At 46.7% G+C, this 24399-nt stretch overlaps 1 protein-coding gene across 2 annotated transcripts; it reads right to left on the bottom strand.

The window, feature by feature from the left end:
* Positions 1-7424: 7424 nt before the first annotated feature.
* On the bottom strand, positions 7425-24100 carry LOC308413558 (cell adhesion molecule CEACAM1-like). Of its 2 annotated transcripts, XM_080908589.1 has the most exons (7): positions 23999-24100; positions 22864-23229; positions 18410-18685; positions 11735-11861; positions 10903-10955; positions 10311-10342; positions 7425-9474 (listed from the first exon to the last, which is right to left on the bottom strand). In XM_080908589.1, the coding sequence occupies exons 1-7, from the start codon at positions 24060-24062 to the stop codon at positions 9355-9357; spliced, it is 1038 nt and encodes a 345-aa protein (XP_080764715.1). In that variant the 5' UTR covers positions 24063-24100; the 3' UTR covers positions 7425-9354. The 2 variants fall into 2 exon arrangements, with proteins under 2 accessions (XP_080764715.1, XP_080764716.1); XM_080908590.1 differs by lacking the exon at positions 10903-10955 and having other exon boundaries at positions 9344-9474.
* Between the last annotated feature and the right edge of the window lie 299 nt (positions 24101-24399).

Raw genomic sequence — 24399 nt, 5'->3', positions numbered from 1 at the left:
CATTGTCTACCAACAATGATTATTAACTCTTTCGACACCATCTACCTTGTGTATGGACGGCCGTGGTTCCTACTTTATATAAAGAATCCGAGGCGCAGACATACTGAAGTTGCCTGAGGTCTCCCAGAGCTGGGGACTCGGGAGCAGGAATCCAGCACAAGTGTCTGGCTCAGCAACCTGAGCACTTAACCAATATGGCTGCAAATGAGTCATGCAAAAGGCAGGCGTGCCGCCATCTCTGCCTTTCCCGTCTGCACTTTGACCTGGGATGCTCTGTGTAAAGCCTGGCCGCAGGGGGACTGCAGGGAATCTTCTCCTCCTGTCCCAGGTCACAGGGAGGCTCACCTAGCTCAGCACTTCTGTTGGTTGGGATGTCTGACTGCTTTGTCAGCTTCGAGAGACCAGGGACTTACCAGGAAGCTTCAGGAAGTTCTAAATGATACTATGTTTACTCCTCTCTCATTCCTGAATTCATTGTCTCAGGCCAAGCGTTTGCTCACCCCTACTTTCTCTTTCAGTTCCCCAAGCAAAGCTGCAGTTTTTAGAAAAAAAAAAGATTTTATTTATGAACATGCATATGAACGTTGCACGAACATCTGTGTATCCTGTGCGTGCTGGGCGTCTGCAGAGTTCAGAAGAGGGCATCGGATTCCCTGGAACTGGAGTTACAGATGTTTGTGAGCCTCCATGTGCTGTTGGGAACTGAATTCAGGTCCCCTGCAAGAGCAGCCGGCGCTCTTAGCCACTGAGCTCTTGCTTTCCATCCCCTCTCCTTTTCTTTTTGAGAGAGTATCTTAGATGTAGTCCTAGCTGGTCTGGGACACTCTCCATAGACCAGGCTGGGCTTGAACTCACAGAGACCTCCTGTCTCTCCTTTCTTCCTAACCTCCTAACCTCTCTCTCCCTCCTGTTCCCCCTCTCTCCCTCCCGTTCTCCCTCTCTCCCTTCCTCTCTACCTCTTTCCCTTCCTCCTTCCTTCCCTCCCTCCCTTTCTCCCTCCTGTTCTCCCTCTTTCCCTTTCTCTCTACCTCTCTTCCTCCCTCCTTCTCTCCTTCCCTTCCTTCCTCTCTCCCTCCCTTCCTCCTTCTCTTTCTTTCTTCCCTCCATCTCTTTCTTTTTTATTGAGACTAGATCTCTCTTTGACCTTGAAACTCAACAGTGCTGTAGGGTAGGCTGATCGGTCAGGGACTTGGCTGTCTTTACTTCCCAGTAGTGTAGTATTACAGCCACAATGCCCAGGTCATAATTATTTTTAATAAGAACAGATTCAGTCCCAGAAAGCTCGTAATACCCAAGAAACAACTCACAGACCTTATGAAGCTCAAAAGGAAGGAAGGCCAAAATGTGGAAGCCTCAGTCCTCCTTAGAGAAACAAAGAAAAAAGAAAAAGAAAAAGAAAAAAAAATTGTGTATTTATCGTATATTATTATGTAACAAATTTTGTGAGCTATAATAATATTTTATGAAATAAATTAATTAATTCGAAGAAAGAAAGGGCCACCCTACTAAGAAATGCTAATCAACCTACAATTTAAGTGGGCCTCATCTGCATCACAAACATTATGAAAATTCAATGTTATGCTTTTGTGTATTGCATTGTACTACTTTGCTGAACATTTAAAAAAAAAAAAAAAAAACCCAGGCAACACTTCCCCAATGTGAATAAAAATGGAATGGAAAAAAAAAAAAAGAACAGACTGAGATCCTTAGCAAGGCAAGCTGCGCTCGCCGAGCTATCACCAGGTTCTGCTTGTTCTGTCGGTGTGGTGAGGACCAAACCCCAGCCTTGGGCTCGGTAAGCCTTTGCCCCTGAGCTGTATTCCTGCCCCCAGGATACCCTCAGCTTCTCACAACTTTAACTCTTTAGGGCTCAGTTTAAATGCTTGCTGCTGGCAGTGCCCTGGTCCTTGTTTCTCTCTTTCTGCTTTGTGTGTGTGTGTGTGTGTCTGTGTGTACATGTGTGTCTGTCTGTCTATGTGTGTGTGTGTGTGTTTGCATGTGTCTGTCTGTTTGTCTGTGAATGTGTGTGTGTGTGAGTGTGTATGATGTGCTTTTGTGTGTGTCTCTGTGTGTGAGTGATATGTGCATAGGTGAGTGTGTGTATAGTGTGTGTCTGTTTGTGTATGGGGCATCTGTGTGTGCATATATATGTGTGTGTGTATATATATATGTATACACACGTGTGTGTATGGTATATATATGTGTGTGTGAGTGTGTGTGTGTCTGTGTTTGCATGTGTGTCTGTCTATCTGTGTATGCGTGTGTGTTTGTGTGTGTGTTTGATGTGCTTTTGTGTGTGTGTCTATGTGCGAGTAATATGTGCATAGGTGAGTATGTGTATAGAGTATGTCTATGTGTGTGTATATATATATATGTGTGTGTGTGTGTATGTATGCACACATGTGTGTATGGTATATATGTGTGTGTATTGTGAGCGTGTGTGTATATGTGAACTCATCTGTATGTGCATGTGTAGAGGTGTCGGTCAGAGTTTGATCAGGGTGTCTTCACCTCAATTTAGAAAAATTTAAGATTTATTTTTATTTGTATGTGCATGTGTGTTTTCCTGTACATGTTCATGTGTATCACATGCATGCCCAATGCCTGCCGAGGTCAAAAGAGGGCATCAGATCCCTGAAATTGGAGTGGTAGCTGGTTCTGAGCCATGTAGGACTTGGGAGTCAAGCCTGGGTCGTCTGCAATGTATTAAGTGCTTTTCACCACGGAGCCATCTCTGCAGCCCCTCCACCGTGTTTTCTGAGCCAGGGCCTTTCACTGAACCCAGAGATCACCGTCTTAGTCTGACCAGCGGGTCCTTCAGATCTGCCTGCCTCCACCCCCCACCGGCTTGGACTCAGGTTCATGCTGCCATGTGTGGCCTTTGTGGGGTGCTGGGGACCTTAACTCAGGTCCTCACTGCTTGCATGGGGGGGACATGTTAACAGACTGAGCTGCCTGTATGTTTAATTGTATTTGAATGTTGTACAATGTATCAAAACTTCATATTGTACTCCACTAATCTGCACAGGTTTATGTCTTTATATCAATAAAAATAAATTTCATTTAAAAGAGCCCATGAGCTTGAAAGTGAGACGATGGGGGAGGCTGTTATAAAGGGAGGGACTGGAGGAGGGAAAAGGAAGAGAGAAGTCATTTAATTATATTTTAGTTTTTTTAAATTGCAAAATTTTACTTAAAATATTTACTAAAGGAAGATGAAAGTCAGCAGCCAAATTTACTGACATTTTGTGTCACATACACTTGTATGTACACACATACGATCACATGGATACATGCAATTGTATGTATACCCGTGCACTTACATGCACACATGTACTTGTAAGCACACACATACACTAGTATGTGCACACATGTACTCATATGCACACACATTAGTATGTACATACATGCACTTGTATGTATATACATGTACTTGTATGTATGCATACAGACTTTCTGTTTTTTAAGTGTGCAGGTTACTTTGTTTGTTTGTCTTTGTTTTTTTGAGACAGCATCTTGCCACTGTCTTGGCTGACTGGTTGGGTTTCCATTATATAGATCAGAATGGCCTGGTACTTGTGGTAATCCTCTTGCATCAGCCTCTCAAATATTGTGACCCCAGATACATGCCACTACCCCCAGCTTTATGGTACTTTGTCCTGAAAACAGGACAGAGGCGCAGTCTCCTGTCTCATATTACATCACACTCAGGTGTTTGAATTCTTCACTCCGGTTTTTGCAGATCAAGACCCTGTATATGTGTATATCTTTTCTTAAAATATTTAATTGTGTGTGTGCACAATCACACAGGTACACAGAGGCCAGGAAAAGGTGTTTGGTTCTCTGCCACTATAGTCACAGGTGATTGTGTGTGGTTTCTGGGGCTTGAACTCAGGACCTCTGGAAAAGCAGTCAGTGCTCTTAACCACTGAGCCATCTCTCCAGCCCTTAATGACGGTTCTTAAATGCTTTAACCTTCTGTATAACCCACCACCTACCAGAGGTAGTGGAAAAGGAAAGGATACAGGGGAAGTGGACCTGTTCAGAAAGGTTCTTTGGAGCAACTCTGTGTTGTCTGGAGATTAGCAGTTCAGTTCACAGTCAGCAGCGGCAGCTCGGTCCACTCGCAAACACTTCACGGATACACCAGCAGTCAGTTTGGTAGAGCCGGGTCAGCAGCAGCGGTGACGTGACCTAGCAGAGACAGCCAGGCCTCAGCCTCAGCTCGAGTCAGCAGGAGGGACCAGAAGTTCTCTGCTGTGCCTCTCTCAGGGAAGTGAAGGGAGACCCACGAGTGTCACACAGCGAGCCGCACCAGCAAGCCAAGCTCTGTCTCCGTCACCCCATGGAGTCCTATTTATACCCTGCGGACATCACGCGTCCTCCATGTGTCTTCCTTAGCACGTGCATCCAATCAGCTGAAGACCTTGGAAGTGGCAAGAAACTGCAGCTCCCCACCAGAAGATTTTTGGTGCATTTCTCCCAATGGAGCCCTGACACATGCAGCTCAGCTACGTACACAGTGTAAGGTGGACCAGTGCACGCGTGTCATTAGCAAAGAATCTCTCTTTCTCTTGCTTGCTTTAGCAGAACATTCTCTCTCCTGTGTCTGCTTCAGCAAAATGTTCTTTTATGTGTCGGCCTTAGCCTTTCACACCGGTGTCCACCGTAACGAAATGTTCCTTCACGTGCTCGTCCCCAGCAGAACACAGTCCAGCCAACTTCCCAAAGAACGTGTCAGTGTCCCCTTCAGCTGTGAGCCAACTGACGTGTGCTGGGAGCTAGACGTGGTCCTTTGCTAGAGCAGAAGTCTTCTTAACCCTGGGCCTCTCTCAGCACCTCCTCCCCGCCCTCTAATGAGATGGGTTTTTGCTTTGTTTAGGATGACTTAGGCGTGTGCCACGTCACCCAGTGAGAGTCACCAGTCTCTTCTTACCTACCATTGTCTATTTAACAGTAGATTCGTATTTTATCCTAGGGACACATGACGTCTGGTCAGTTCATCTGATGATGGATTTAAAAATATATTGGTTAGAAATTTATAATGCTATGAAATCCACAGACAACTCTTTGTATATTTGTTTATTTATTTTTTGGATAAATATCTTGGAGTGAGATGGCCGGGATGCAGAAGTATTTATCTGGCTTAACCGGAACGTATGTAACTTCTGTCCCATCGAGTGGTCTCTCACCGTCTAATCTTCGCCATCTCTATGCCTCGGGTCACTGTTTCCTGCCGTTCAGTGGCTGTAAGAATCACTTGGGAGTTTTCCAAAATACTCAAGCCCAAGTCCCAGGAGCCGAGTATAGACTTATGCATGTTGAAACATTCCCTAAAGGATGTACATCCCTAGCTAAAAGCCCAGCTTCTACCTACTCTAGCAGGGAGCCTCCATCTTGAACCTTGTCACAGTCTCTTTTCCCACTGACAAGATAATAAATAGGTCAAGGAAAGCAACTTAAGGGTTATTCAGGCTCATGGATCAAGTCTGCCATGGTGGGAGAGTTCCGGTGGGAGGAGCTTGAAGCAGCTGGTCACATCCTGTCCACACTTAGGAATCAGAGTGTGGTGTTACTCATATCCCGACTCTGTCTACACTCCAGGACACACCGCACAGGGAGGGGCCCTCACAAGGAAGCCGTTAGCCGAGCCACTCCTCGAAGACATTTGTGTTGAGTAACCTGATTTAGATAATGCCACAGGTGTGCCTGGAGGCTTGTCTCCTAGGTGATTTTCAGTTCTCTCAAAGTGTAACTGTCACAACTGTCCACTAACAGCATCTTGGGAGGTTAAAAAATGACCAGTGTCAACATTCCCTTTCAGAACAACTTGTTAGAATTTGTGAATGGGGCCTTGTGCATGTTTGACAGATTTCTCAATGATTCTAGGGTGTAGCCATATCTTCTGTTTTCTATTGGATTTCTCTTTACACTACTTCGGTGCTGTACACCCCCCTGGGCAAGTGCTTTGTCTCTGGGCTGTCCCCTCAGCTCTCTTTTTTCTGTCTCTTTTTTGAGGTATTCGTCCCTTTCAAATTTTGAATAATTGTTATTTTCTGTGTCTTCTGTCTTAGGGATTTATGTTCCATAGACTTGGTTCTCATCTCTCTATTTTTCATGAATATATAAGTTGGCCGTCAGGAAGACATTGTCAACCACACAGAGTTTGTGTCCTGTCTGTATCTAACATTCTCACTTGACTGCTCAATGTGAAATTGCTTGTGACAAAGGGCGTGTGTAACCATGGTGAGCACACTGGAGAAATTGTGCTGCTTGGCGTCTGAGCACTGAGGGCTAAGATTTATATGTGTGCACAGGGTAGAGGGATGGGGTGATGTAATTCTCATCATCTCATCTGATGAGAATTAAGGAATTATTTGAGGGGGTGATGGGGAAGTAAGAACATACTTGACATACAAAAGTGTGGATAAAAAAAATACGTTGGGGAAACCTGGTCTGATGCTCCTGCCTTTAATCCCAACACTTGGGCGGCAGAGGCAGGCAGACATTTGAGACTTTAAGGCCAGCCTGGTTTACACATGCTGTTCCAGGGCTATATAGGGAGACTCTGTTTAAAGAAACCAAAAAACAAACAGTTAAACACACACATAAAATATATGTAAAACAAAGAAATCATTGTGCTGAGGGGGATGAGCCTTTTTAAATGAGTATTTATTTGAAGGCAGGTGTCCTGACTTCCAGGAAGAGGTAGGTAGGGGCTTGAGAAATACACACAGAAGCCATCTACAGAGATCTTTGGAGCCGAGCACAGGGTGGGCTAGAGGGACCCCCCCAAAGAATCTGAGGACTCATTAGGACAATATGCTGGCGGTGGTGGTGGACGCAGCTTCTCAGACCACGGGGCCTGCCCAAGTGTGAGGGTAGCACAACCTTTGACCCCATCCCAGAATGGCCGGTGAATTTGTGCTGTCTCCAGTCTTGGGTGTGGGAATGAGGTAGGGAAGGGCAGGCCACACACGCATTTCCATGACTTGCAAATGAAGGAAATCAAATGACAGAGTTACCCTCAACGGAATTAATGTGTGGAATTTATTCAGGCCAGAGGTTTAAGAGGACAGATGGGGAACAGTAACAGGGAGGGGGCAGGAGAGAGCTCCGCGTGAGGAAACACATGGAGGTGGTTCTGAGTTGAAGCTCCTCCTACCTGTCACTCAAAGACGGTAATGGAGCCCTCAGCTCGCGGCCGCTCCACACGCTACCCCACACGGAACTCTCTCCAGCACCCCCTGCTCCCATCTTGTTACTCTTCCGACTCAGTATCTCAGCCACAGAACATGTGCCGGGCACATGCAAGACCCTGGCTTCCATCCAAAGCATGGCAGAACCAGAAACGACAGACAGAAAAACCCACAAGGCAGTATCACTGATTATATAATAAATTTTTATTATGACCATAGAGCAAATTTACAAATAACTCGGATTTGGCTTCAGCGGGGCAAAATTAAATAACCCAGCACCGCGTGGGTGAAGCGGAATTTACGAAGGTTGTGTTAGGGCTGGAGATCCCTGAAAGATGTCCCTGAGTGGGAGAGGTAAATGATTCTCCCAGAAGCCAGTTAGGCATGGCATGAGACCAAACACTTGATATCCAATACAACCTTTGATTAACAGGCACAGAGGGCGTGGCTTTGAACAGCCGGTTCCTGAGACTACACTTGCCTTTTCTCCTGCTGCCGGGATTCATCCCCGGTGGAAAAGGCAGGTTTCAGAGGCTACAGAAAGGGCAGGGCTGGGTGAGAGCGCCCTGTTAACAGCCCATTTCCAATGGAGCACCATGCAGAATGCTCCAGACTGTAAACAACACCTTTGGCATGAGTGACTGTGTGCCTTTAAGGGCACACTTCACATAAACCAAACAGACAGTAGCAGGGGCCAAGGTCTCCCGAGTACAGGGCGGACCAAAGGTACAGGTAGCCAGGCCGGATGGCCTGGGCCATGACCTCAGCAGTGGGATGCTGCAGAGGACATTATTGTGAGATTGACACCTACACGGGCTACATGCTGAAAATCTGTCTCAAAAGAAGGAAAAGAGTCAAGAAGGAAGGAGAAGCAAAGGCAGAAGGTGCAGAGGGCAGCTGAAGGCTGCTCCTAGATTTCCAGACACCGAGTTCGGCCTCTTTTTGGTGCGAATGGGAAAAACTTGTTACTGCTTTATTTTCTGAAGCTGAGGACAGTTTCGTTAGAGTTTAAAAGAAACACAAGAAGGCAGACGAGTCTTCTCAGAGGAAGACTGTCAGGGCTCCGGCCAGGATCCGAAAGACAAGATAAAAAAACGAGGAGAAAGGAAAACATAGGCTTTTCTTGACTAATAAGAGAAAAGTAGGAGGCTTAGCCTGGCCCGTGACAGTAGCTCTGCAAGGGACAGCCTCAAGATTCATTTATTTTTGGTTTGGAACTCTCGTGATCGGAAGGGCTTGGGGGGCAGGGGAGGGAGACAGGAAACTTAGTGGCCCTAAGGCAAACTGATCAGCTCACACAGTGAGAGGAAAGTCAGTAGCTACAAATTTGAAATAGCAGATTGTCTTAGAAAGAGGAAAAACCCAACGCCTCCACATATGGCTTTTTAAAAAAATAATTTCAACACTCTACGAAGGATATCTCTCTGTCCCTTCTTCAAATCCCAGACATCTGTCAGTCCAAAGTCGCCAGCCAGCTTTTCTGGGTTCCTTCCCAGTAGGTGTTAAACACGTTGTCTTTTCTTCTGCTCCCTGCTTAGCAGTGGCTTCCGGCTGCTGTCATTTGCTTCTAGTTGCTGACTGGGTTCTGGAGACTCTAACGCCACAGATGGGTACGCATGACAGTTGTCAGGTGTGCAGAATTCCCAGGGAACCTCTGCCCAGAGGTTTGATCTTCCTGTGTGTGGTGGCTTCACAGCAGCCTTTAGAGAGATGGGACTGGCCATTTCCTGCTTCTGTTTTGTTTCCCTTTGTTTTGGAAGCATTTAGGTGACCTCCAAGGTTTATGGAGATTCAAGTCAGACTCTGATAGGGCAGGACTTGGAGTTGGGGGAAAGAATGAATGTACTCAGAATAGGTCAATTTAAAACAAATCTGGGTCAGGAAAGTGAGGGGGTGGGCAGTTTTGGTACCTCCCTCTCAGCCCAATTTTAATGCCTAGAAGGGCTGAGTTTTCTGTAGGCTCCAGGATATACCTTTTCTTCTATTGACCCTGAAGGAAGTCAATAGAGTGCATGCAAGTGTGTGTGTGTGTGTGAGTGTGTGTGTGTGTGTGTGTGTGTGTGTGTGTGAGTGTGCACGCGCACGCAGAAACCCTCCAGTGAGGGAGAAGATCTGGGAATGCATCGCTGGTGCAAGTCAGCAGGGCAGACAATGTTCACTTCTTTTTGACTTCTGAATAAACTGTTTCTGCGGCTCTTGGAGATGGAGAGGCTGAAGTTGGTTGTTTGGGTTGCTGGGCGTTGAAGTCCAGGACAGAGTATGGGACGTCATCCACCTGAAAGTATGAGTGTTGGTCAGTGACGTCAGCACCCCAGGTCAGAGCTTCACCTTGCTGGTGATACTGTGGCCTCTGAGCAAGGTGAGCGGTGGGGGAGGGCTCCTGTCACTCACTGTCTGACATTCAGATGTGCACCGCCCAACTGCCTTTGTCCTTTGTAGGGCACGTGACAGCGAAGTGTGTTTGACAGGTTTGTGTGCCCACTGTGGGTGGGTTTCACCTCCGAGAGTTCACACTGTGAAAGTGTCCTTAGGACCTGAAGCACTCTTTGGTCTATGTGTGTACTCTGTTTTAAAGGCTTAAATGATAAAACCTTGGTAAAACTGTTATAAAATGAAGGAACAGGGTCTCAGACCCAACAGAATGAAACCCGTCCTTTGAGGTCAGAGCAGGTCTAGTCTGAGAGACAGAGAAAGATGGGTTGCTTTGTGTGGACACGGATGTGCACGTGTCAACTTGCCTAATTCCTTTAGTCTCTCTCTGAGGTAGGCAGAATGCCCACTGAGGATCACAGAGTTCAAGTTCCTTTACAAGGGCCACAGAAAACTAGGAGTCATAGCCAGAAATCAAATAGAGGGTGATTATTCCAACACACACTCTTGTATTAGACTCATAAAACTCATCAATCAATCTTTCTTTGCTCTAAACTGGATTTCACAGTTGTGTCTCCAAGGATGCCTCACTCTCAATTGTAATCCTGGCACATAAAAGCTAAGGCAAGTGGGTGACTACAAGTTCAAGACCAGCCTCGGTTACCTAGTTCAAAGCTTGCCAAGGTTGCAACTTCCCTCAGAGACATTTTTCTAGGGTCCAGCGGAAATGGCAGCACTTACCTTGTTAGGAGAGCTGTCAGAAGGGCCCAGATCTAGGGGAGCAAGAGAAAGTTATCAGTGCACATAAATAGGCCTTTATGATTTCTAGCAGGTGGAGGGGGTTGTCTGGTGGGGGAGGTGGCCCATACTCAGCTCAGGAATTAGCTTCCCCCAGAGTCTGGTCCATTGCATTAGTGTCAGAGAAGGAGCCGGATAGAGTCACCCCTGCTTTGCCCAATTCACAAGATGCCCAGAATTGATTCTCAGCAGCACGCCCCAGTGGCAAGGAGGAACATAGAAGAGGCCATGGTACCGGATATTCCATAAAACAAAGACAGTTTTCCCAGGGTGGAATTCCCACATGTGTAACAGAGGCAGGGAAGACGGCATTAGGATGGCTCCTGGAAACATGACTTCTTTATGGCCTGCCTAGCCTAGGTGGGATGAGCCCTTCCCTAGGGCTCTCTCGTGCCATTCTTCGGTAGCTAGGAAGGGTATGATTTGTGGGATCCTTAGCACGGGGAAGTAGAGATGCTTTCAGTAACAAATCTGAAAGGAGGGCATTGTCTACCATCCCAGGATGCATTCTCATTATGTGGTTGGCTTTACTTACTGTGGTTGGAGGTTGAGGGTTTGTGCTCTGTGAGATCTCGATGGTCACTTCCCCTAAATAAATATCAGACACTGTGACTACTATTCCCACACAGGGTGCCTTAGCTCCTGGAGTTGGGGAGGACACTGTGGGCGGCTTATTCCTGGGAACTCCTTGGTGTCAATGATGCCCCCAACACATCAGCTTGGCACTGCCTTCCCCCTTGCTGCCTCATTGCTTGAACTAATCATAGTCCCTGCTAGTGTTTGATCTTCCCTCTTAACAGATTCTGAGTTTGCTCTCCTTTGTCCCCGGGTGCCCGGACCACACCCAGGGTTGGTGCTTTACAGTTATTGAGCTGTATCCGGAGGGCAGTAGCTCCTTATCTCCATTACACTTGTCCTGTTTGGTTTACAGAAGGCGGTTCTAGCTCTTTTGCTTCTACACATTTTCTTGACCAAGAGGACTTTAATGCTTCTTCATCTTAGGGTCTCTTCTCTACCTGTCCCCTGTCCCTCCTGCTGCTGTGCTCAGCAGGACATGCCACCTGCTGTCTTCCTGCTTCTTGCAACCCCTCACTTCTCTCTTTTCTTGGACCTTGGCTTCCTGTCTGCAGAACAGAAGGACATAATTGAATCTGTTCTCTGAGTAGATGGGAACTGGCTCCAAGGAGCAGAGGCGTTAGGGAGCCATGAAGAGCGAGGCTGAGCCCACAGGATCCGTGCTGAGAAGCAGAGGTTTAGGAAAGGAGAGGAATGGCTTCAGCCCAGAGGCAGAGGGAGAGAAGTCTTGGCCCACTCCCAAGCATGCCACTAAGACCTGGAGGAAGCAAAGAAAAGAGAGACCGTCCTACCCGCCTGTCTTCCTGGAATAAAGGAAATACGCCAGGGCTGCTATCAGAGCCACCCCAGCCAACACTCCAATCACGATGCCTGCAATGGCACCCGCTGAGAGGCCAGAACTTCCTTGTGTTGGGTCAACTGTCAGGGAAAGAAAAGACAAGAAGGAAGTGAGAGCATTTTCCCCGAGGTGTGTCCTAGGGAATTTCCAGCATGGCGTGATTTCTGTTTGCCCTTTTGGGGGAATATATTTTCTGTGGGAAGGTTGATTGGCTGAGTTGATGTGTGAGGCCCTTAGCAAATGCCTCTTCCCCCTCACACTGTGTCCTAAATTGGTTCTCCCTCTCCCTTCCAATCCCCCAATTCCGTCAGTTTTATCCTGGCAGGTCACCTGAAGCCCTGGGAATGTGAGACAGGGTGACAGCTATTGTGTATGTTAAAACTTCCAGGGTTCTCATGGTTACAACTGTCCCATAGTTATGGCAGCCATGAGTAAGTGGTCTCTCGTGGCCATGACCTAATTGCCAGAAGGCACAGAGACCACGCTTTCTGCAGTGGGCTAGGAAAGCAAGGCGGGCTCTGTAAGATCCCTGTGTGACTCTGGGTACTCAGTTTCAGTTGCACCGAGCATGAAGACACGCCTCCTTCCTTCTCTGCTTCCATGGGATATCTGCATGTGGCCTGAAGGCTAGCCCAGGCTTACCTCCCCAGCCCGAGCCCTTCAGAGCTATATCCTGAAGAATGAAAACTAGCAACTTATCAAGTTTGGAAATTTGCACCAGACCCCGCCCTTTCTCTCTCATCTTTATTTAACAGCCATGTGGTCTCACTTTCTGGATAACACGTGTGTCCCACACCCCCTGATGTAATAAAACCTTTCTCACCTCTTTACTCTTCCCTATATACAGGTTCAACCCTGGCCAGGGAGTGATTATTGATGCTAATGTTGGTGACTGTGATAACAGCATTTATGATGTAGCTGTCCCGGTCTTTGTATCTGTTTTTATCTATATGATGAATCTATCACATTGAAATTATTTCCATTTAAAGAGTGAAAAAAAAAACTGAGGCCTAATTTTTTTTAAGTACTTAACTCTGTGTGGTCAGAGTGAACCCGACCGCCTGACCTCAAGGTCAACATTAATGGTAGGGAATGACTATAGCTAACATTTTCTTAGGCCTACACCCATGTGGGAGCTTGCCTGGTTATTATATTAAATACTTAAAGACTATGATGAGCCGGGTAAAGAATGTAATGCAACCTAGAATCCTAGCATTCAGAGGCTGAGGCAGGAGGATTGTGAGCTTGAGAAGAGTCTGGGCTATATCATGAGACCCCTGCCTCAAAAAAGCTCCATCAAACTAGAGGAAGGTGGGAAGCGGCGGTCAGAATGGCGCTCAGAATAAAGATGGCAACGCTGAGAGCGGAGTACCGAAAGCTGGCACACCGGAAGTTCAAAAATGACAGCAGTGGCAACCTTTGCCCAGACTAACTTTGAAAATGGCGGTGGTTACTACGGGAATTTGCGACCTTACTATCCACTCCCGAGAATCCTAAGAATCCTAAGAGCACTCAGTACTTATGTGCTAACAGTTGGATGGCCTAGATGAAGGAAATTCCTAGAATCCTAGATTCTGCAGACATGGAAGGTGAAGAAACAAAATCCGACAGATGTATGCAATAAGCTTGGATCAATAAAGAAGTTGACAACATTTCACAGCCCTTAATGACAAGAACACGGAACACTGGTTGAGCTCACCATCACAAAAGCACACATGGATATGCACAGCCAATATGGCACACAGTGGGGCCACTGATAGCTTTCTCTCCAAGAATACAGGGAGGCTGCTGTGGCCATTTCTGTTCTAGAGATTCTCAGGAGCCCTACAGAAGCAGTAGTCTAGACAATGGTATATAGATGTCTGTAGAAGACACAAGCTTGTTTGTAGAAGATCCTTAACATTATACAGAATGTTCTCAGAACTAATTAGCAAAAAAAAAAAAAAAAAAAAAAAAAAAGTTGGCTGACAAAATGAACGCCCAAACGAGCTGGATTTCTGCATATTAACACTGGCCACAAACAATTAAGAGTTCCCTTTCCTTTCCTGAGAGTTCTAGAGACTGAACCTAGGGCCTCATGCAAATGTTCAGCCACTGAGCAATCGTCCCAGCCTTGACAGCGAACTATCTGGAAGGAAATTAAGGAAGTACTTTATTGAGGGGGGCAAGGAAAAGGATAAATACTTAGAATCAACTCTGCCGAAGAGATAAAAGGCTTGCACTACCAAACAGTGCCGTTACAGATGATGAAAGAAGCCAGGAAGCCAGAGACACTAGGAAGCCAGAGACGCCAGGAAGCGAGAGACACCAGGAAGCCAGAGACACCAGGAAGCCAGAGACGCCAGGTTTGAGGGCTGGAAGGCGAGTCTCTAGAGTGTCTGGTATTACAATCACGGGCCAGCCTGTCTGAAAGATTTTTTTTTTAAATAGTTACTGATATTACTGAAGTATTTTATATGTTCTATGCACACTGGATTAAAACTCCAGTGGCATTTTATACAAAAATAGGGGGGAAAATCTATTCTAGCTGTCCTGGAAGTCACTGTAAAGACTGGGCTGGCCTCAAACTCTCAGAGATTTCCCCATCCCTGCTTCCTGAGATCTGCGGTTGGAGGAACGTGCCTTCACACCTAACCTTAAAAGTATCTTGGAAAGGAAGAACAAAATTGCACGACCATCCTCCATGATTTTATAATTGTAGTACAGTCAATTCAAGTGCATCCCCGACCAGTTTACATATATATGAGACTCAAACCGATTATTTTATTTGGGGTCACTCCTAACCTCCTCTTCTGCTGCTGGCCTGGCTGCCTCCCCAAGCAGGTGTACCCCAGATACCTGCTGTTTCTCCTGACCATGTGCTCATGGTTCATCTCCCCATCATTCTCCCCAACCCCCATCTCTCCTTCTCCAACCAGGTCACTCCAAGCCTACCTACCTCTAATCACTTCAGTAACTGTAGCCAATCTGCCTTGTATTGAAACACTAAGTTCCCTAAAACCTGGTTGCCCTAGAGACCAGAGAGCCTGCAAGTAGACCCAGGTGGAGCTATGTGACCTTACCCCCAAGTTATTTCTGATTGATAAATAAAGATGCCAACTGCCAATAGCAGGGCAGAAGAGACATAGGTGGGTTTTAGGGTTCCCACTTGGGGGTTCAGAGGAGAAGGAAGAAGATAAGGAGGAAGATAAGGAGAAAAAAAGTCATCATGGGTTAGAAGTCAAGAAACCACGGCCCTGAGGGCTGGCTAGTTGGAGTTAGGAGCAGCCCAGATGAAACACAGTAATAACTTGGAGTTATTGATAGAAAACAGATTTTAATAGCATAGAGGGTAGATATCTGCCCAGCTCTAGGGCAGATTAAGGCATATTGAAAATAGCAAAACTTGTGTGTCTTTTATCTGAGAACCCGAATGATCAAAGGTGGGGTAGAAACCTCAGATTGGGATTAAAAATTTCTACAACAATGATTATAATACAAATCTGCAATAATCAAATTGTCTGACAGTAAGGCAGACATATAGATTAGTGAAATAGAAGAGACAGCTCAGAGCTGCTCATGTATATGCTGGCGAATGACTCAGTTAAAGACTTGATGGCACATGATAAATGTGCAGGTTTATGGGGCACAGTATATGTTTTGCATATACACTATAATGCTCTGTCGAATGGAGAGGACACCACTGCTGTCACTTTGTTACTTTTTAATGTTATGAACATTCATCTCTGCTGGCTCTTTTGAAAGACAGAGTTAATTGGCGTATAACAGAGGCATCCTATTGAGTTACAGAATTTGGAAGGCATTCTTGCTGTCCAACTGTACCTGGGACCAGATGAGTTGTGGTCAGGGCTGCTAAGATGGTTCCATGATAGAAAGATAATCTTTTAAACAAGGGATGTTGGGAAGGTGGGGTATCCAGGGAAAAGATGGAATTTAAGCCCTCAACTTAACATCATATAAAGATCAATTCTAAGTGTATCAAAGACCTTAATATCAGAGCCAAACACCATTAAACTTTTAGAAAACAGGATAAAAGCTTCTTGGAATTGGACTGGGCAGCATTTCTTTGTCATGATGCCAGATGCACAGGCAACAACAAAGATAGATAAATTGGACTTTAGCAAAAGTGAAAAAACATTTGTGCATCCAAGGGTGTTATCAGGCAGGTAACCCAGGAGGTCTTTGTTGCATTTTTCACAATAATCAAGTCCTGGGCATTACATGTCTATCTGAGGATGACTGAGGAGAGAAAATGTGGATGCATATTCACATAGCAGTGCCCTTGAACCTTTAAAAGGAGGCGGTTCTGTCAATGTGGAAGAACCCATTGGACATGATGCTGGGAGAGATGGGCCATGCCCAGAAAACATCACATGGTCTGATCTATGAGAACCCCAACAATGTCTGTGGAAGTAGACAGACTGAAGCTGACCAGAGTCTTCGTGGAGCAGGAGGGAATGAGGAGTTGCTGGTGAGGGTACAAGGTTTGAGGTAAGACACATCAGGAGAATTGTAGTCTGCCATAATGTAATGCAAAGAAGAGAACAATACATTTCAAATGTCTTAGCATAAAAAATGATAAAGGGAGTAACAGATGTGCCAACCATCTCAGTCCAGCTATTCCTAACTGCATCTAGATATTATTCCTTCTACATGGATTCAACTATTAAGTCAACTTAAAAACCATTACCAACAATGAACAGGATTTTACCAGGAAAGTGAAGAACAGAAAATACTTGTCAATAAAACATCTGATAAGAGGTTAATATTCAGAGTGTGCAAGAAACTCTAACACTAGTAGAAAATCAAAAAATGAAACAAACAAACAAAAAACTCCAAACATCCCAACTTAAAAACAAGCAAAGGACTTGAATAGTTTTTTTTTTTTTTTTTCTTTTTAAGTGTATAAATGGCCAGTAAGCACATAAAAGCTGTTCCACTTCATTTCCCAATCATTAACAGAAGGGAAATCAAAATCACAATAAAATATTACCTTCCATATCTCAGAATAGCTACCTTTAAAAATAAAACCAGAAAACGAGTTTTGGAACACATAAAGACATTGGAGATCCTGAGGGTAAAAACGTAACCATGAGATATTGTGGCACCTCAGAGAAGATTTGAGCATGTCACAGTGTGGCACCTCAGAGAAGATTTAACCATGAGACACTGTGGCACCTCAGAGAAGATTTAACCATGAGACATTGTGGCACCTCAGAGAAGATTTGAGCATGTCACAGTGTGGCACCTCAGAGAAGATTTGACCAGAGAGTTGCATTCAGCTCAGTTCCACATCCAGGACGGTAGAGGGTGGAACTGGTTTACAAGAAGCTTTGGAAACGGAAAGTGGTGATGGTGACAGATCAACATGAAGACTTTATGAACTGTAACATTTTAGAATCTCTAAGATGGTAAATCTAAAGATTAAATGTTTGTGTGTGGGGGCGTCTTGCCTGCATGTATTTCTGTGTACCACATGCATGCCTGGTATCTGAGGAGGACAGAAGACAGGGTTGAATTCCTTGAAATTGCAGTTACAGGTAATGAGATGCCGTGCGAGTGTTGGGAATTGAACCCTCATCTTTTGGAAGAGCAGCTATCTCTGCAGTTCCATAAACCATGTGTGTGTGTGTCAGGGGAAAAAAAAAGTCTCAGGAAGAAAGACTCTTGGACAAAGAGGCCCCACTGTAAATGCTAGTATACGGATAAAAAACTCGGTAGAGGGGTCAACAAGATGGCTCAGTTGGTAAGAGTTCCTGCCAACTGCCAGTACCTACGCGCCACCGCCACACAATAAACGTATAAGCAAATTTGGGTGAGTGAAATGTCTCAGCAGGTCCCAGGCTTGTTGCCAAGCCTAACCCACCTGAGTTCAATACCCAGTCTCCAGAGAACTGGCTCCCCACAAATTGTCCTCTACCTCCACTCATGGGCGTGGCACATGCACACAAAGTTCGTAAGTGCAAATGTGGTAAGAAACTCGATACGGGTCCTTTCTATCTATGGATTTTACGTTGATGAATCAAACAAGCCTTGGATCTAAACTACTCAGACAAAAAAAATGTCTGCTGTCTTTGATGATTAAGATCAGTTTTCGTGTGGTATTCGTATTACGTATTTGGCTATGTGTGTGAGGGTGTGGACAGTAACGTGCTTTACTATATTTTAAGGGTTGTGTGTCTGACTCAGACCCTAAACTCTTAAACCACTCTATATTTCTATTTACTGTATGGCCTCTATTCTTGCCATTTTGGGCAGGGTCTCACAATGTAACCTGGTCTGGTCTTGTACCCCTATTTCCCCGATTTCTGCTCTCTCCCTCTGCACCCCTTCCTCCCCGGGGTCTTACTATGTAGGTTGTAGTTCCAGGCTAACCTGGAACTTGCTATGTAGACAAGGCTGGTTAGGAACTCATAGAGATCCATGGGTCTCTTGCTTGTGGTATGCAGGATTAAAGGCACCACGTTTAGCTGGCTTTGTGTTCCTCCGTGAATTGACTCACATCCATCACCATGGTGACTGTATTTGTATCTTGAGCTGTATTTTTCTCCCTGGAACTTTTACCCATTTTGCACACCCTTGAATAAGAAATTGCACCCACCCTCAACACCATGGAGTAGTTACTCACCTATTACGTCCAGCTGGATAGGGTGACTCTTCTCGACACTGACTAGATTGGAGGTCTCACACTGATACTCCCCGGCATCTTCCCTCTTAATGGGGTCTATTTTGAGGATGCTGTTGTTCTGGGAGAGTGTCATCCTCTCTGTAAGACGCAGACTCTGGCTATTGAAGAGCCAACGGATGGAGACTTCAGTGTCATTTGAGTTGCAGGTCAGGGTCACAGAGCCTAGTTCTTTGACTGTGGTGTTGGTGATGTGGATGAAGGGCTTAGTCACCGACTCTGTGGAAAAACAGAGGAGGGGACCAGCTGAGAGTCCTTCATCCTTAAAGATCTCAACCAGCTCACAGGGCCCACGGAATGAAACGGTTCTCTGTAAAGTCGTATGTTTGGGTTCAAGATAAGATCTATAAGAAGAGAGATGTAAATTCCTCCTACCCAGATCACCCACAGTGGCCCTTGACTCAGGATATTTGTATAGATTCCTCACATCTTTTTTTTTTTAAACGACTTTATTTTGCAAAACAAAGATAATTTTAAACATTTTTTGCTTAAAATTATACATTTTTGTCAGTACTGTTTTTTCAGACATTAAAATAAATTTTACAAGATTCCTCACATCTTAAAGATGGTAAAGCCTAGACCTCAGGACTGGGAGAAATCGCAAACTAAAGAATTTCTATTGGAAGAAAAATGTTATTTCCTTACCCTGTGGATATGGACAAAATACCACAGTGAAGAAGTGAATGGTCACAGGGCTAACAACAGTTTGCCACTCTAATCCTCACTACGGACTTCTTTTAAAGACAAGGTCTCATTGTACGGTTCTAGATAGCCTAGAAGTCGCTCCGTAGACCAGGCTGTGCTTAAACTCACGGACCCACCTGCTTCAGCCTCCTGAGTGCTGGGATTAGAGGTGTGCGCCACCACACATGCACCTTACCACAGAGATCTCGTGGTGCTTCTCTTATCCGTTCCTCTACACAGAAACTCAACACGGAGGTTGCTGTTCTGCAAGATAGTGTCCTTCACCTGTTCTCACTGAGCGACATGTTCTGGAATCCAGAGCTCACACATCTGGACCCTTGGAGCCAGGACGCAGTTCAGAGCCAACTGTCTTAAAGTTCACTTTTCCAGTCTTAGGGAACAAGCAAAACCCCATGGACTCTTTGCTGTCCATTAGTGACCTTTTATTTCACTTTGGTGTGTGTGTGTGAGTGTGTGTGTGTGTGTGTGTGTTGTTGTTGTTTGAGGCAAGGTCTCACTATGTAGCCTTGGCTAGCCTGGAACTCACTATGTAGACCAGGCTAGCCAGAAACTCATAAATACCCACCTGCCTCTGCCTCCTTAGTGCTGGGATTAAACATGTGCGCCACCATACTCTGCCTACATTTATTCTTTTTAAGCCTCGAGAAGAGTAAGTGAAAGAACATCATCAAATTACCAGTGACATGGTTTACCTCGACTCAGAGCAGGGCTCCCAGGTTATCTCCTGTAACCCAGTCTTCCCATCCCCCCTCCCCCAACCCAACCCCCTCAGTGAGACAGGAACAGATCTGGGAGCAGAGCTTAGAGCTGCTGGTTCCCATCTGAGGAGATTATTTTTTTCTCCTCTCACTTGGAGAAAATGAATGTGAGTATAGTCCAAAGCCCTGAGTTTTCCTTCTGGGTCGTGGAGATCATAAAAAAGAAAATGGAAGTGACAGAAGGCATGGGTTAGTGACAAGGAAATCTCCCTCACCTGGGAAGTCCCTTACACCCCCGGAGGTTTTTCAAGGCTGGGAGAACCTCCTGAATTCCAAGCTCAATCCTGGATCAGCCAGGAAAAACAGAAAAGGGCTCACTATCCAGACGGAGGAAGCAGCTCCGGGAGGATTGAGCTTTGCGTGTTCCCATAGAAAGAGGATGGAAATCAAGACTCCACTCCAACCCTGGTGCTGATACTTCAGAGATCCACTTACCCATAACTGTAATGTTCATGGCTGTGGTCCTACTGAGTTCAGTGACTGAGTTATTGACGAAGCAGGTATAGGTTCCGCTATTGTTAGTAGTGATGTTGGGAATAAAGAGGTCTTGGGAGGATGCCTGGGGCTTCATATTGATAAGCCAAAAGTACTGTGCAGGTGGGTGAGAAGCTGCGTGACAGGAGAGGCTGAGGTTTGACCCTTGTTGCAAATAAGAATCTGAGGGGGATATAACCGGGGTGTCCGGACCATCTGGAGCAAACAGAATAAAGTCACATGTGACGTCAGCAGAGGGAAGAAGTCCTGGTCTGTAGATGGTAATACTATCTGAACTATAACCTCAGCTAAGCAAGTCCCAGCCAGAGCCGGGGTGCAGGTTAGTAGAAGAATACTCCTGAGGCATGCCTGAGTCCTGACCCACTGCCGACACACACGCTGGACATTTGTGTGTTCACTGAGCCTGAGATGTCCCGTTTCCCCATCACCATAAGACTTTCTAGACAGGAGAAGTCCCCCCAGCCCATTCTAGCTCAGGGCTGGGCCTGGATGCATGTGCTTGGGCTAAACCAGTATACCATGGCCCACCTGTGTGTGTGTGTGTGTGTGTGTGTGTGTGTGGTGGGTCTGCCACAATCCCAGGAGCCCAGAAGCGACCGTGTATCCTGCCTCTAGCCCTCTGTATTTAAGCAGTTGTAGCAAAGATGGGGAAGAAGTTACTCACAGGCAATCATGAGGTTGAATGGGTCGCTTCGGTTGGCACTCACTAGGTTCCGGGTGTCACAGATATAGAATCCTGTGTCATTCCTCGTGACATTGAGTATAGTGAGAGTCCTGTTGCCCTCAGATAGCTTCAGCCTGTCACCTTCTGAGAGACTTTCACCATTTCTGCTCCACAGGTAGGTGGTATTATCAGTGTAAGGTCCACACGTTAATGATACTGAGTCCTTACCCTCTCTGGGACTGGTGTCGTTGCTTGTGATGTTGGGCTTTGGCAATAGGGCTGTGCAGATAATAGAGAGAAAATTGCCCTGTGTGGTACCTCCTTCCATCTGAACTGGTCTCTCATTTCCCTGCCAACCCAAATCCTTAAAGAAGGCCAGTTATAGGCAGATGGAGTAGCTGAGTGCTCAGAGGTGATGGGGCCTCCAGTACGGTGTGTGGGAAATGCAAGGGCTTTCTCATGAGTAAATTGAGCTGCGGTTTGGTCACGGACAGATTCAAGACTCAGAATCAGCAACCCCGTTTTGCCTCCTGGTGCTCACTGACCCATTGTACGCCTTGAGACACAATGTGTTTACTCCCTTCAGCTGCCAGAACCTCTACTGCTCGGTGTAGACAAGTGCCCCCTAAGCCTTTGCTGTTCAGGGCTGTCCGGCAGATAGGTACTGATGAGTCTTCCCACTGAGCTTCCCTGAGAAACCTCAGAGCCTGAAAGATATCTCACACAAGGGACCAGGAACTGCCTGGCATTCAAGATGGGCTGGGTCACAAGGTGTGCCTTTGTCACTCTTGTCAGGTGTTTGATGGTGACTGACATGAATCAGAGAATCCTAAAAAGAGAAGCCCAAGTCCAAGAGATTATCTAAAGGAGTAAAGAAAGCCTAATCAGGTCTCCAGGGTGAGGAGGCTGGAGATGTAGCTCTGGACAGATAAACTCGCAGCCAGGGCCTGTGGCACCCTGACTCAGTGACTGTATCCCCTGCCTCAGTTTCCCTGTAACAGCGCATGTGGTAAAGGATCATTGCTGTGCCTGCAAACTAGCCTGACGGAGGAGCAATGGTCTGACTTCCATAACCAGCATCTGTCACTGTCTGCTGCAGGGAATCATCCCGGGGCCGGACACCTGGAGAGCCAGGAGCTGACACTCGCACACTGTCTCCTCCTATCTCTATAGGACTCTCGACCGTGCTGTGAAGTCTCATGGCAGCATGAGAACAGTTGTCTGGTTGTCTCACACACCTCTCCAGCTGTGCTGAGCACCCTGAGTCTCAGCAGCAGATCCCCAGGTGAGCTCCCTCAGACATGGCTCTCCTATAGGCTGACTGTCAGCAGCTAAGTCCTGCAATCAATCACTGTTCCTGTGGGCTCTAACAGGAGCTCCGATTTCAACCCAAAGCTTCCCAGGGTTCCTGGAGTCCAGGCTGAGTCTGGAGCAAAGCTTCCTGGTGCTCACCTCTCTCTGAGAATCTTAGGGTTTCCTCAGCCAGGCCCCGCTTGAGTCCTGAAGGGGCTTTCTCAAGGCCGAGATCAGGATAAGCATCCTAAGATCTGGGGCAGAGTCTGACATCCTCGCACTGGGTGACCTCACCATCTCTCCCCTGAAAGAGCCAGTCCAAGTGAGGCACCGCTTTATTGCTGTTTTTCTCCACTCTGTGTGTGCTGTAAATGCTCTAACCACCATGTGGGGACACAGTAGAGTCACCTAGGACTGACCATTCTGTGTGTGAAGCGGGATTAGCTCTACCCACCACCCAGAGGTTACAGAGAATTACTTACCGTATACATTAAATCGCACAGACATAGGTACATTATCAAAGTTTTGATGTAGCATAATGAGTGTGTAGTCTCCCTGATCCATCTCGGTGACATTTTGGAAGAACAGGGACCCATTGGTGTACATTGTCTCTCTGCCGCTGTACGCAGGCCCATTTTGAATCTCAAGACCAGATTCGGTAGCTACACATCGTGCAATTTCATTGTTTGTAGCTTGAGCAGGTCCCTTGTACCAGTAAAAGACACGGAGTGTCTGCGGCAGATTGTGAACCAGCAGAAGAACGTTCTTCCCTTCAGCAATGTTGGGCGGCACAGCTTCAATGGAGACTTGGGCGGTGGTGGGAGAGCTCCAGCAGGTTAAAAGAGAGGCTAAGGGGGAAGAGAGAAAGATCTGTGAATACTAGGACCTTTGCAACTCTCACCCTTCTTTGGTGTGTCCTGTTGGATGGCTGCTAGCAGCATCACCTCCACTGTAGGAAACGGTCTTCTCCGGGTTCACACAGCCCTTGCTCACGGCCCTCGGATCCCGGCTCACACTCAGAATCGTTGCTGAGTGTTGGGGTATCTTCTCTGCCTTCCTCCTCTAAAAGATCTTGTGTCACGATCCTCTGGCCTTTGCCCGCTTTGTTTCTTCTGCTGGTCCACCTGACCCCACCTTCTAGAATATCCTCGCTGGTCTGTCTTTCTGCCCAGTAGAACTAGGGCTTTGTGAGGAGGACCCGTTTGATTTTGACTCAGCCCCCCCGCCCCCCGCCCCCCCCCCCCCGCTGCCTGGAACAGGCTCATATACCTGCATACAAATCAGTGTCCCAGAGCCTAGGGTTTATTTGCAAATTTCTCGGGGCAGTATGCAATGATGCTGTTTACTTGCCCCAGTTTGGGTTTTACATGGAGAGTCACCCCGACAGAATTGTGGACTTCTGTCCTCAGGATATCCTGGCCAGTGCTGATAAACTTAGCAACAGTGAACAACCGACTTTCTCCTCCCCACTTGCCCATTCACATTGGCAGAGTTCCTGTTGCTGTCAGGCTTCAAGCAGAAGCCAGATGTCCCTTCTCAGGTTCCGTTCCTCTCCCAGAAGACCCCTTCCAGTCTCTGAGCTCCCCTGCTCTCTACTCCCAAGCGGTGTCTCCTTACCTGTGAGCAATAGTCCCCTCCAGGGAAACTGCCCTTCGCGGAGATGAGCTGAGGCTCGCTCCATAGTCTCTGCTGTCTGCTAGCTTCTCCTCTGGGGAAGAGATTGGGCCCCAGCACTGCCGCCAAGCCTGGCTGCTCTGCTTTTCTTAGAGAACAGAGTCTCCTCCCAGGGAAGGGCACCTCCCAGTGTCACGTGGGCCGGGGGTGGAGCCTAGGACTCAATGCTGTGCTGGCCTACCATCTTCCTATCCCGCCCTTTCTGGTTCAGTTGTTCTAGAATATACTTTGAGCACCAAAGCTGAGAAGTGTCCTGTGCCCTGGCCTTGTGGCTCTCAGCAGTAGAGGGAGTTCCTGCAATTCCTGTCGCCTAGAGTGACACAAATCCCAGGGAGCCCTGTGTG

The sequence above is a fragment of the Micromys minutus genome (assembly GCF_963924665.1).
Source record: "Micromys minutus genome assembly, chromosome: 32".
Lineage (NCBI taxonomy): Eukaryota > Metazoa > Chordata > Mammalia > Rodentia > Muridae > Micromys > Micromys minutus.
This window is presented reverse-complemented; position numbering and strand designations above follow the sequence as displayed.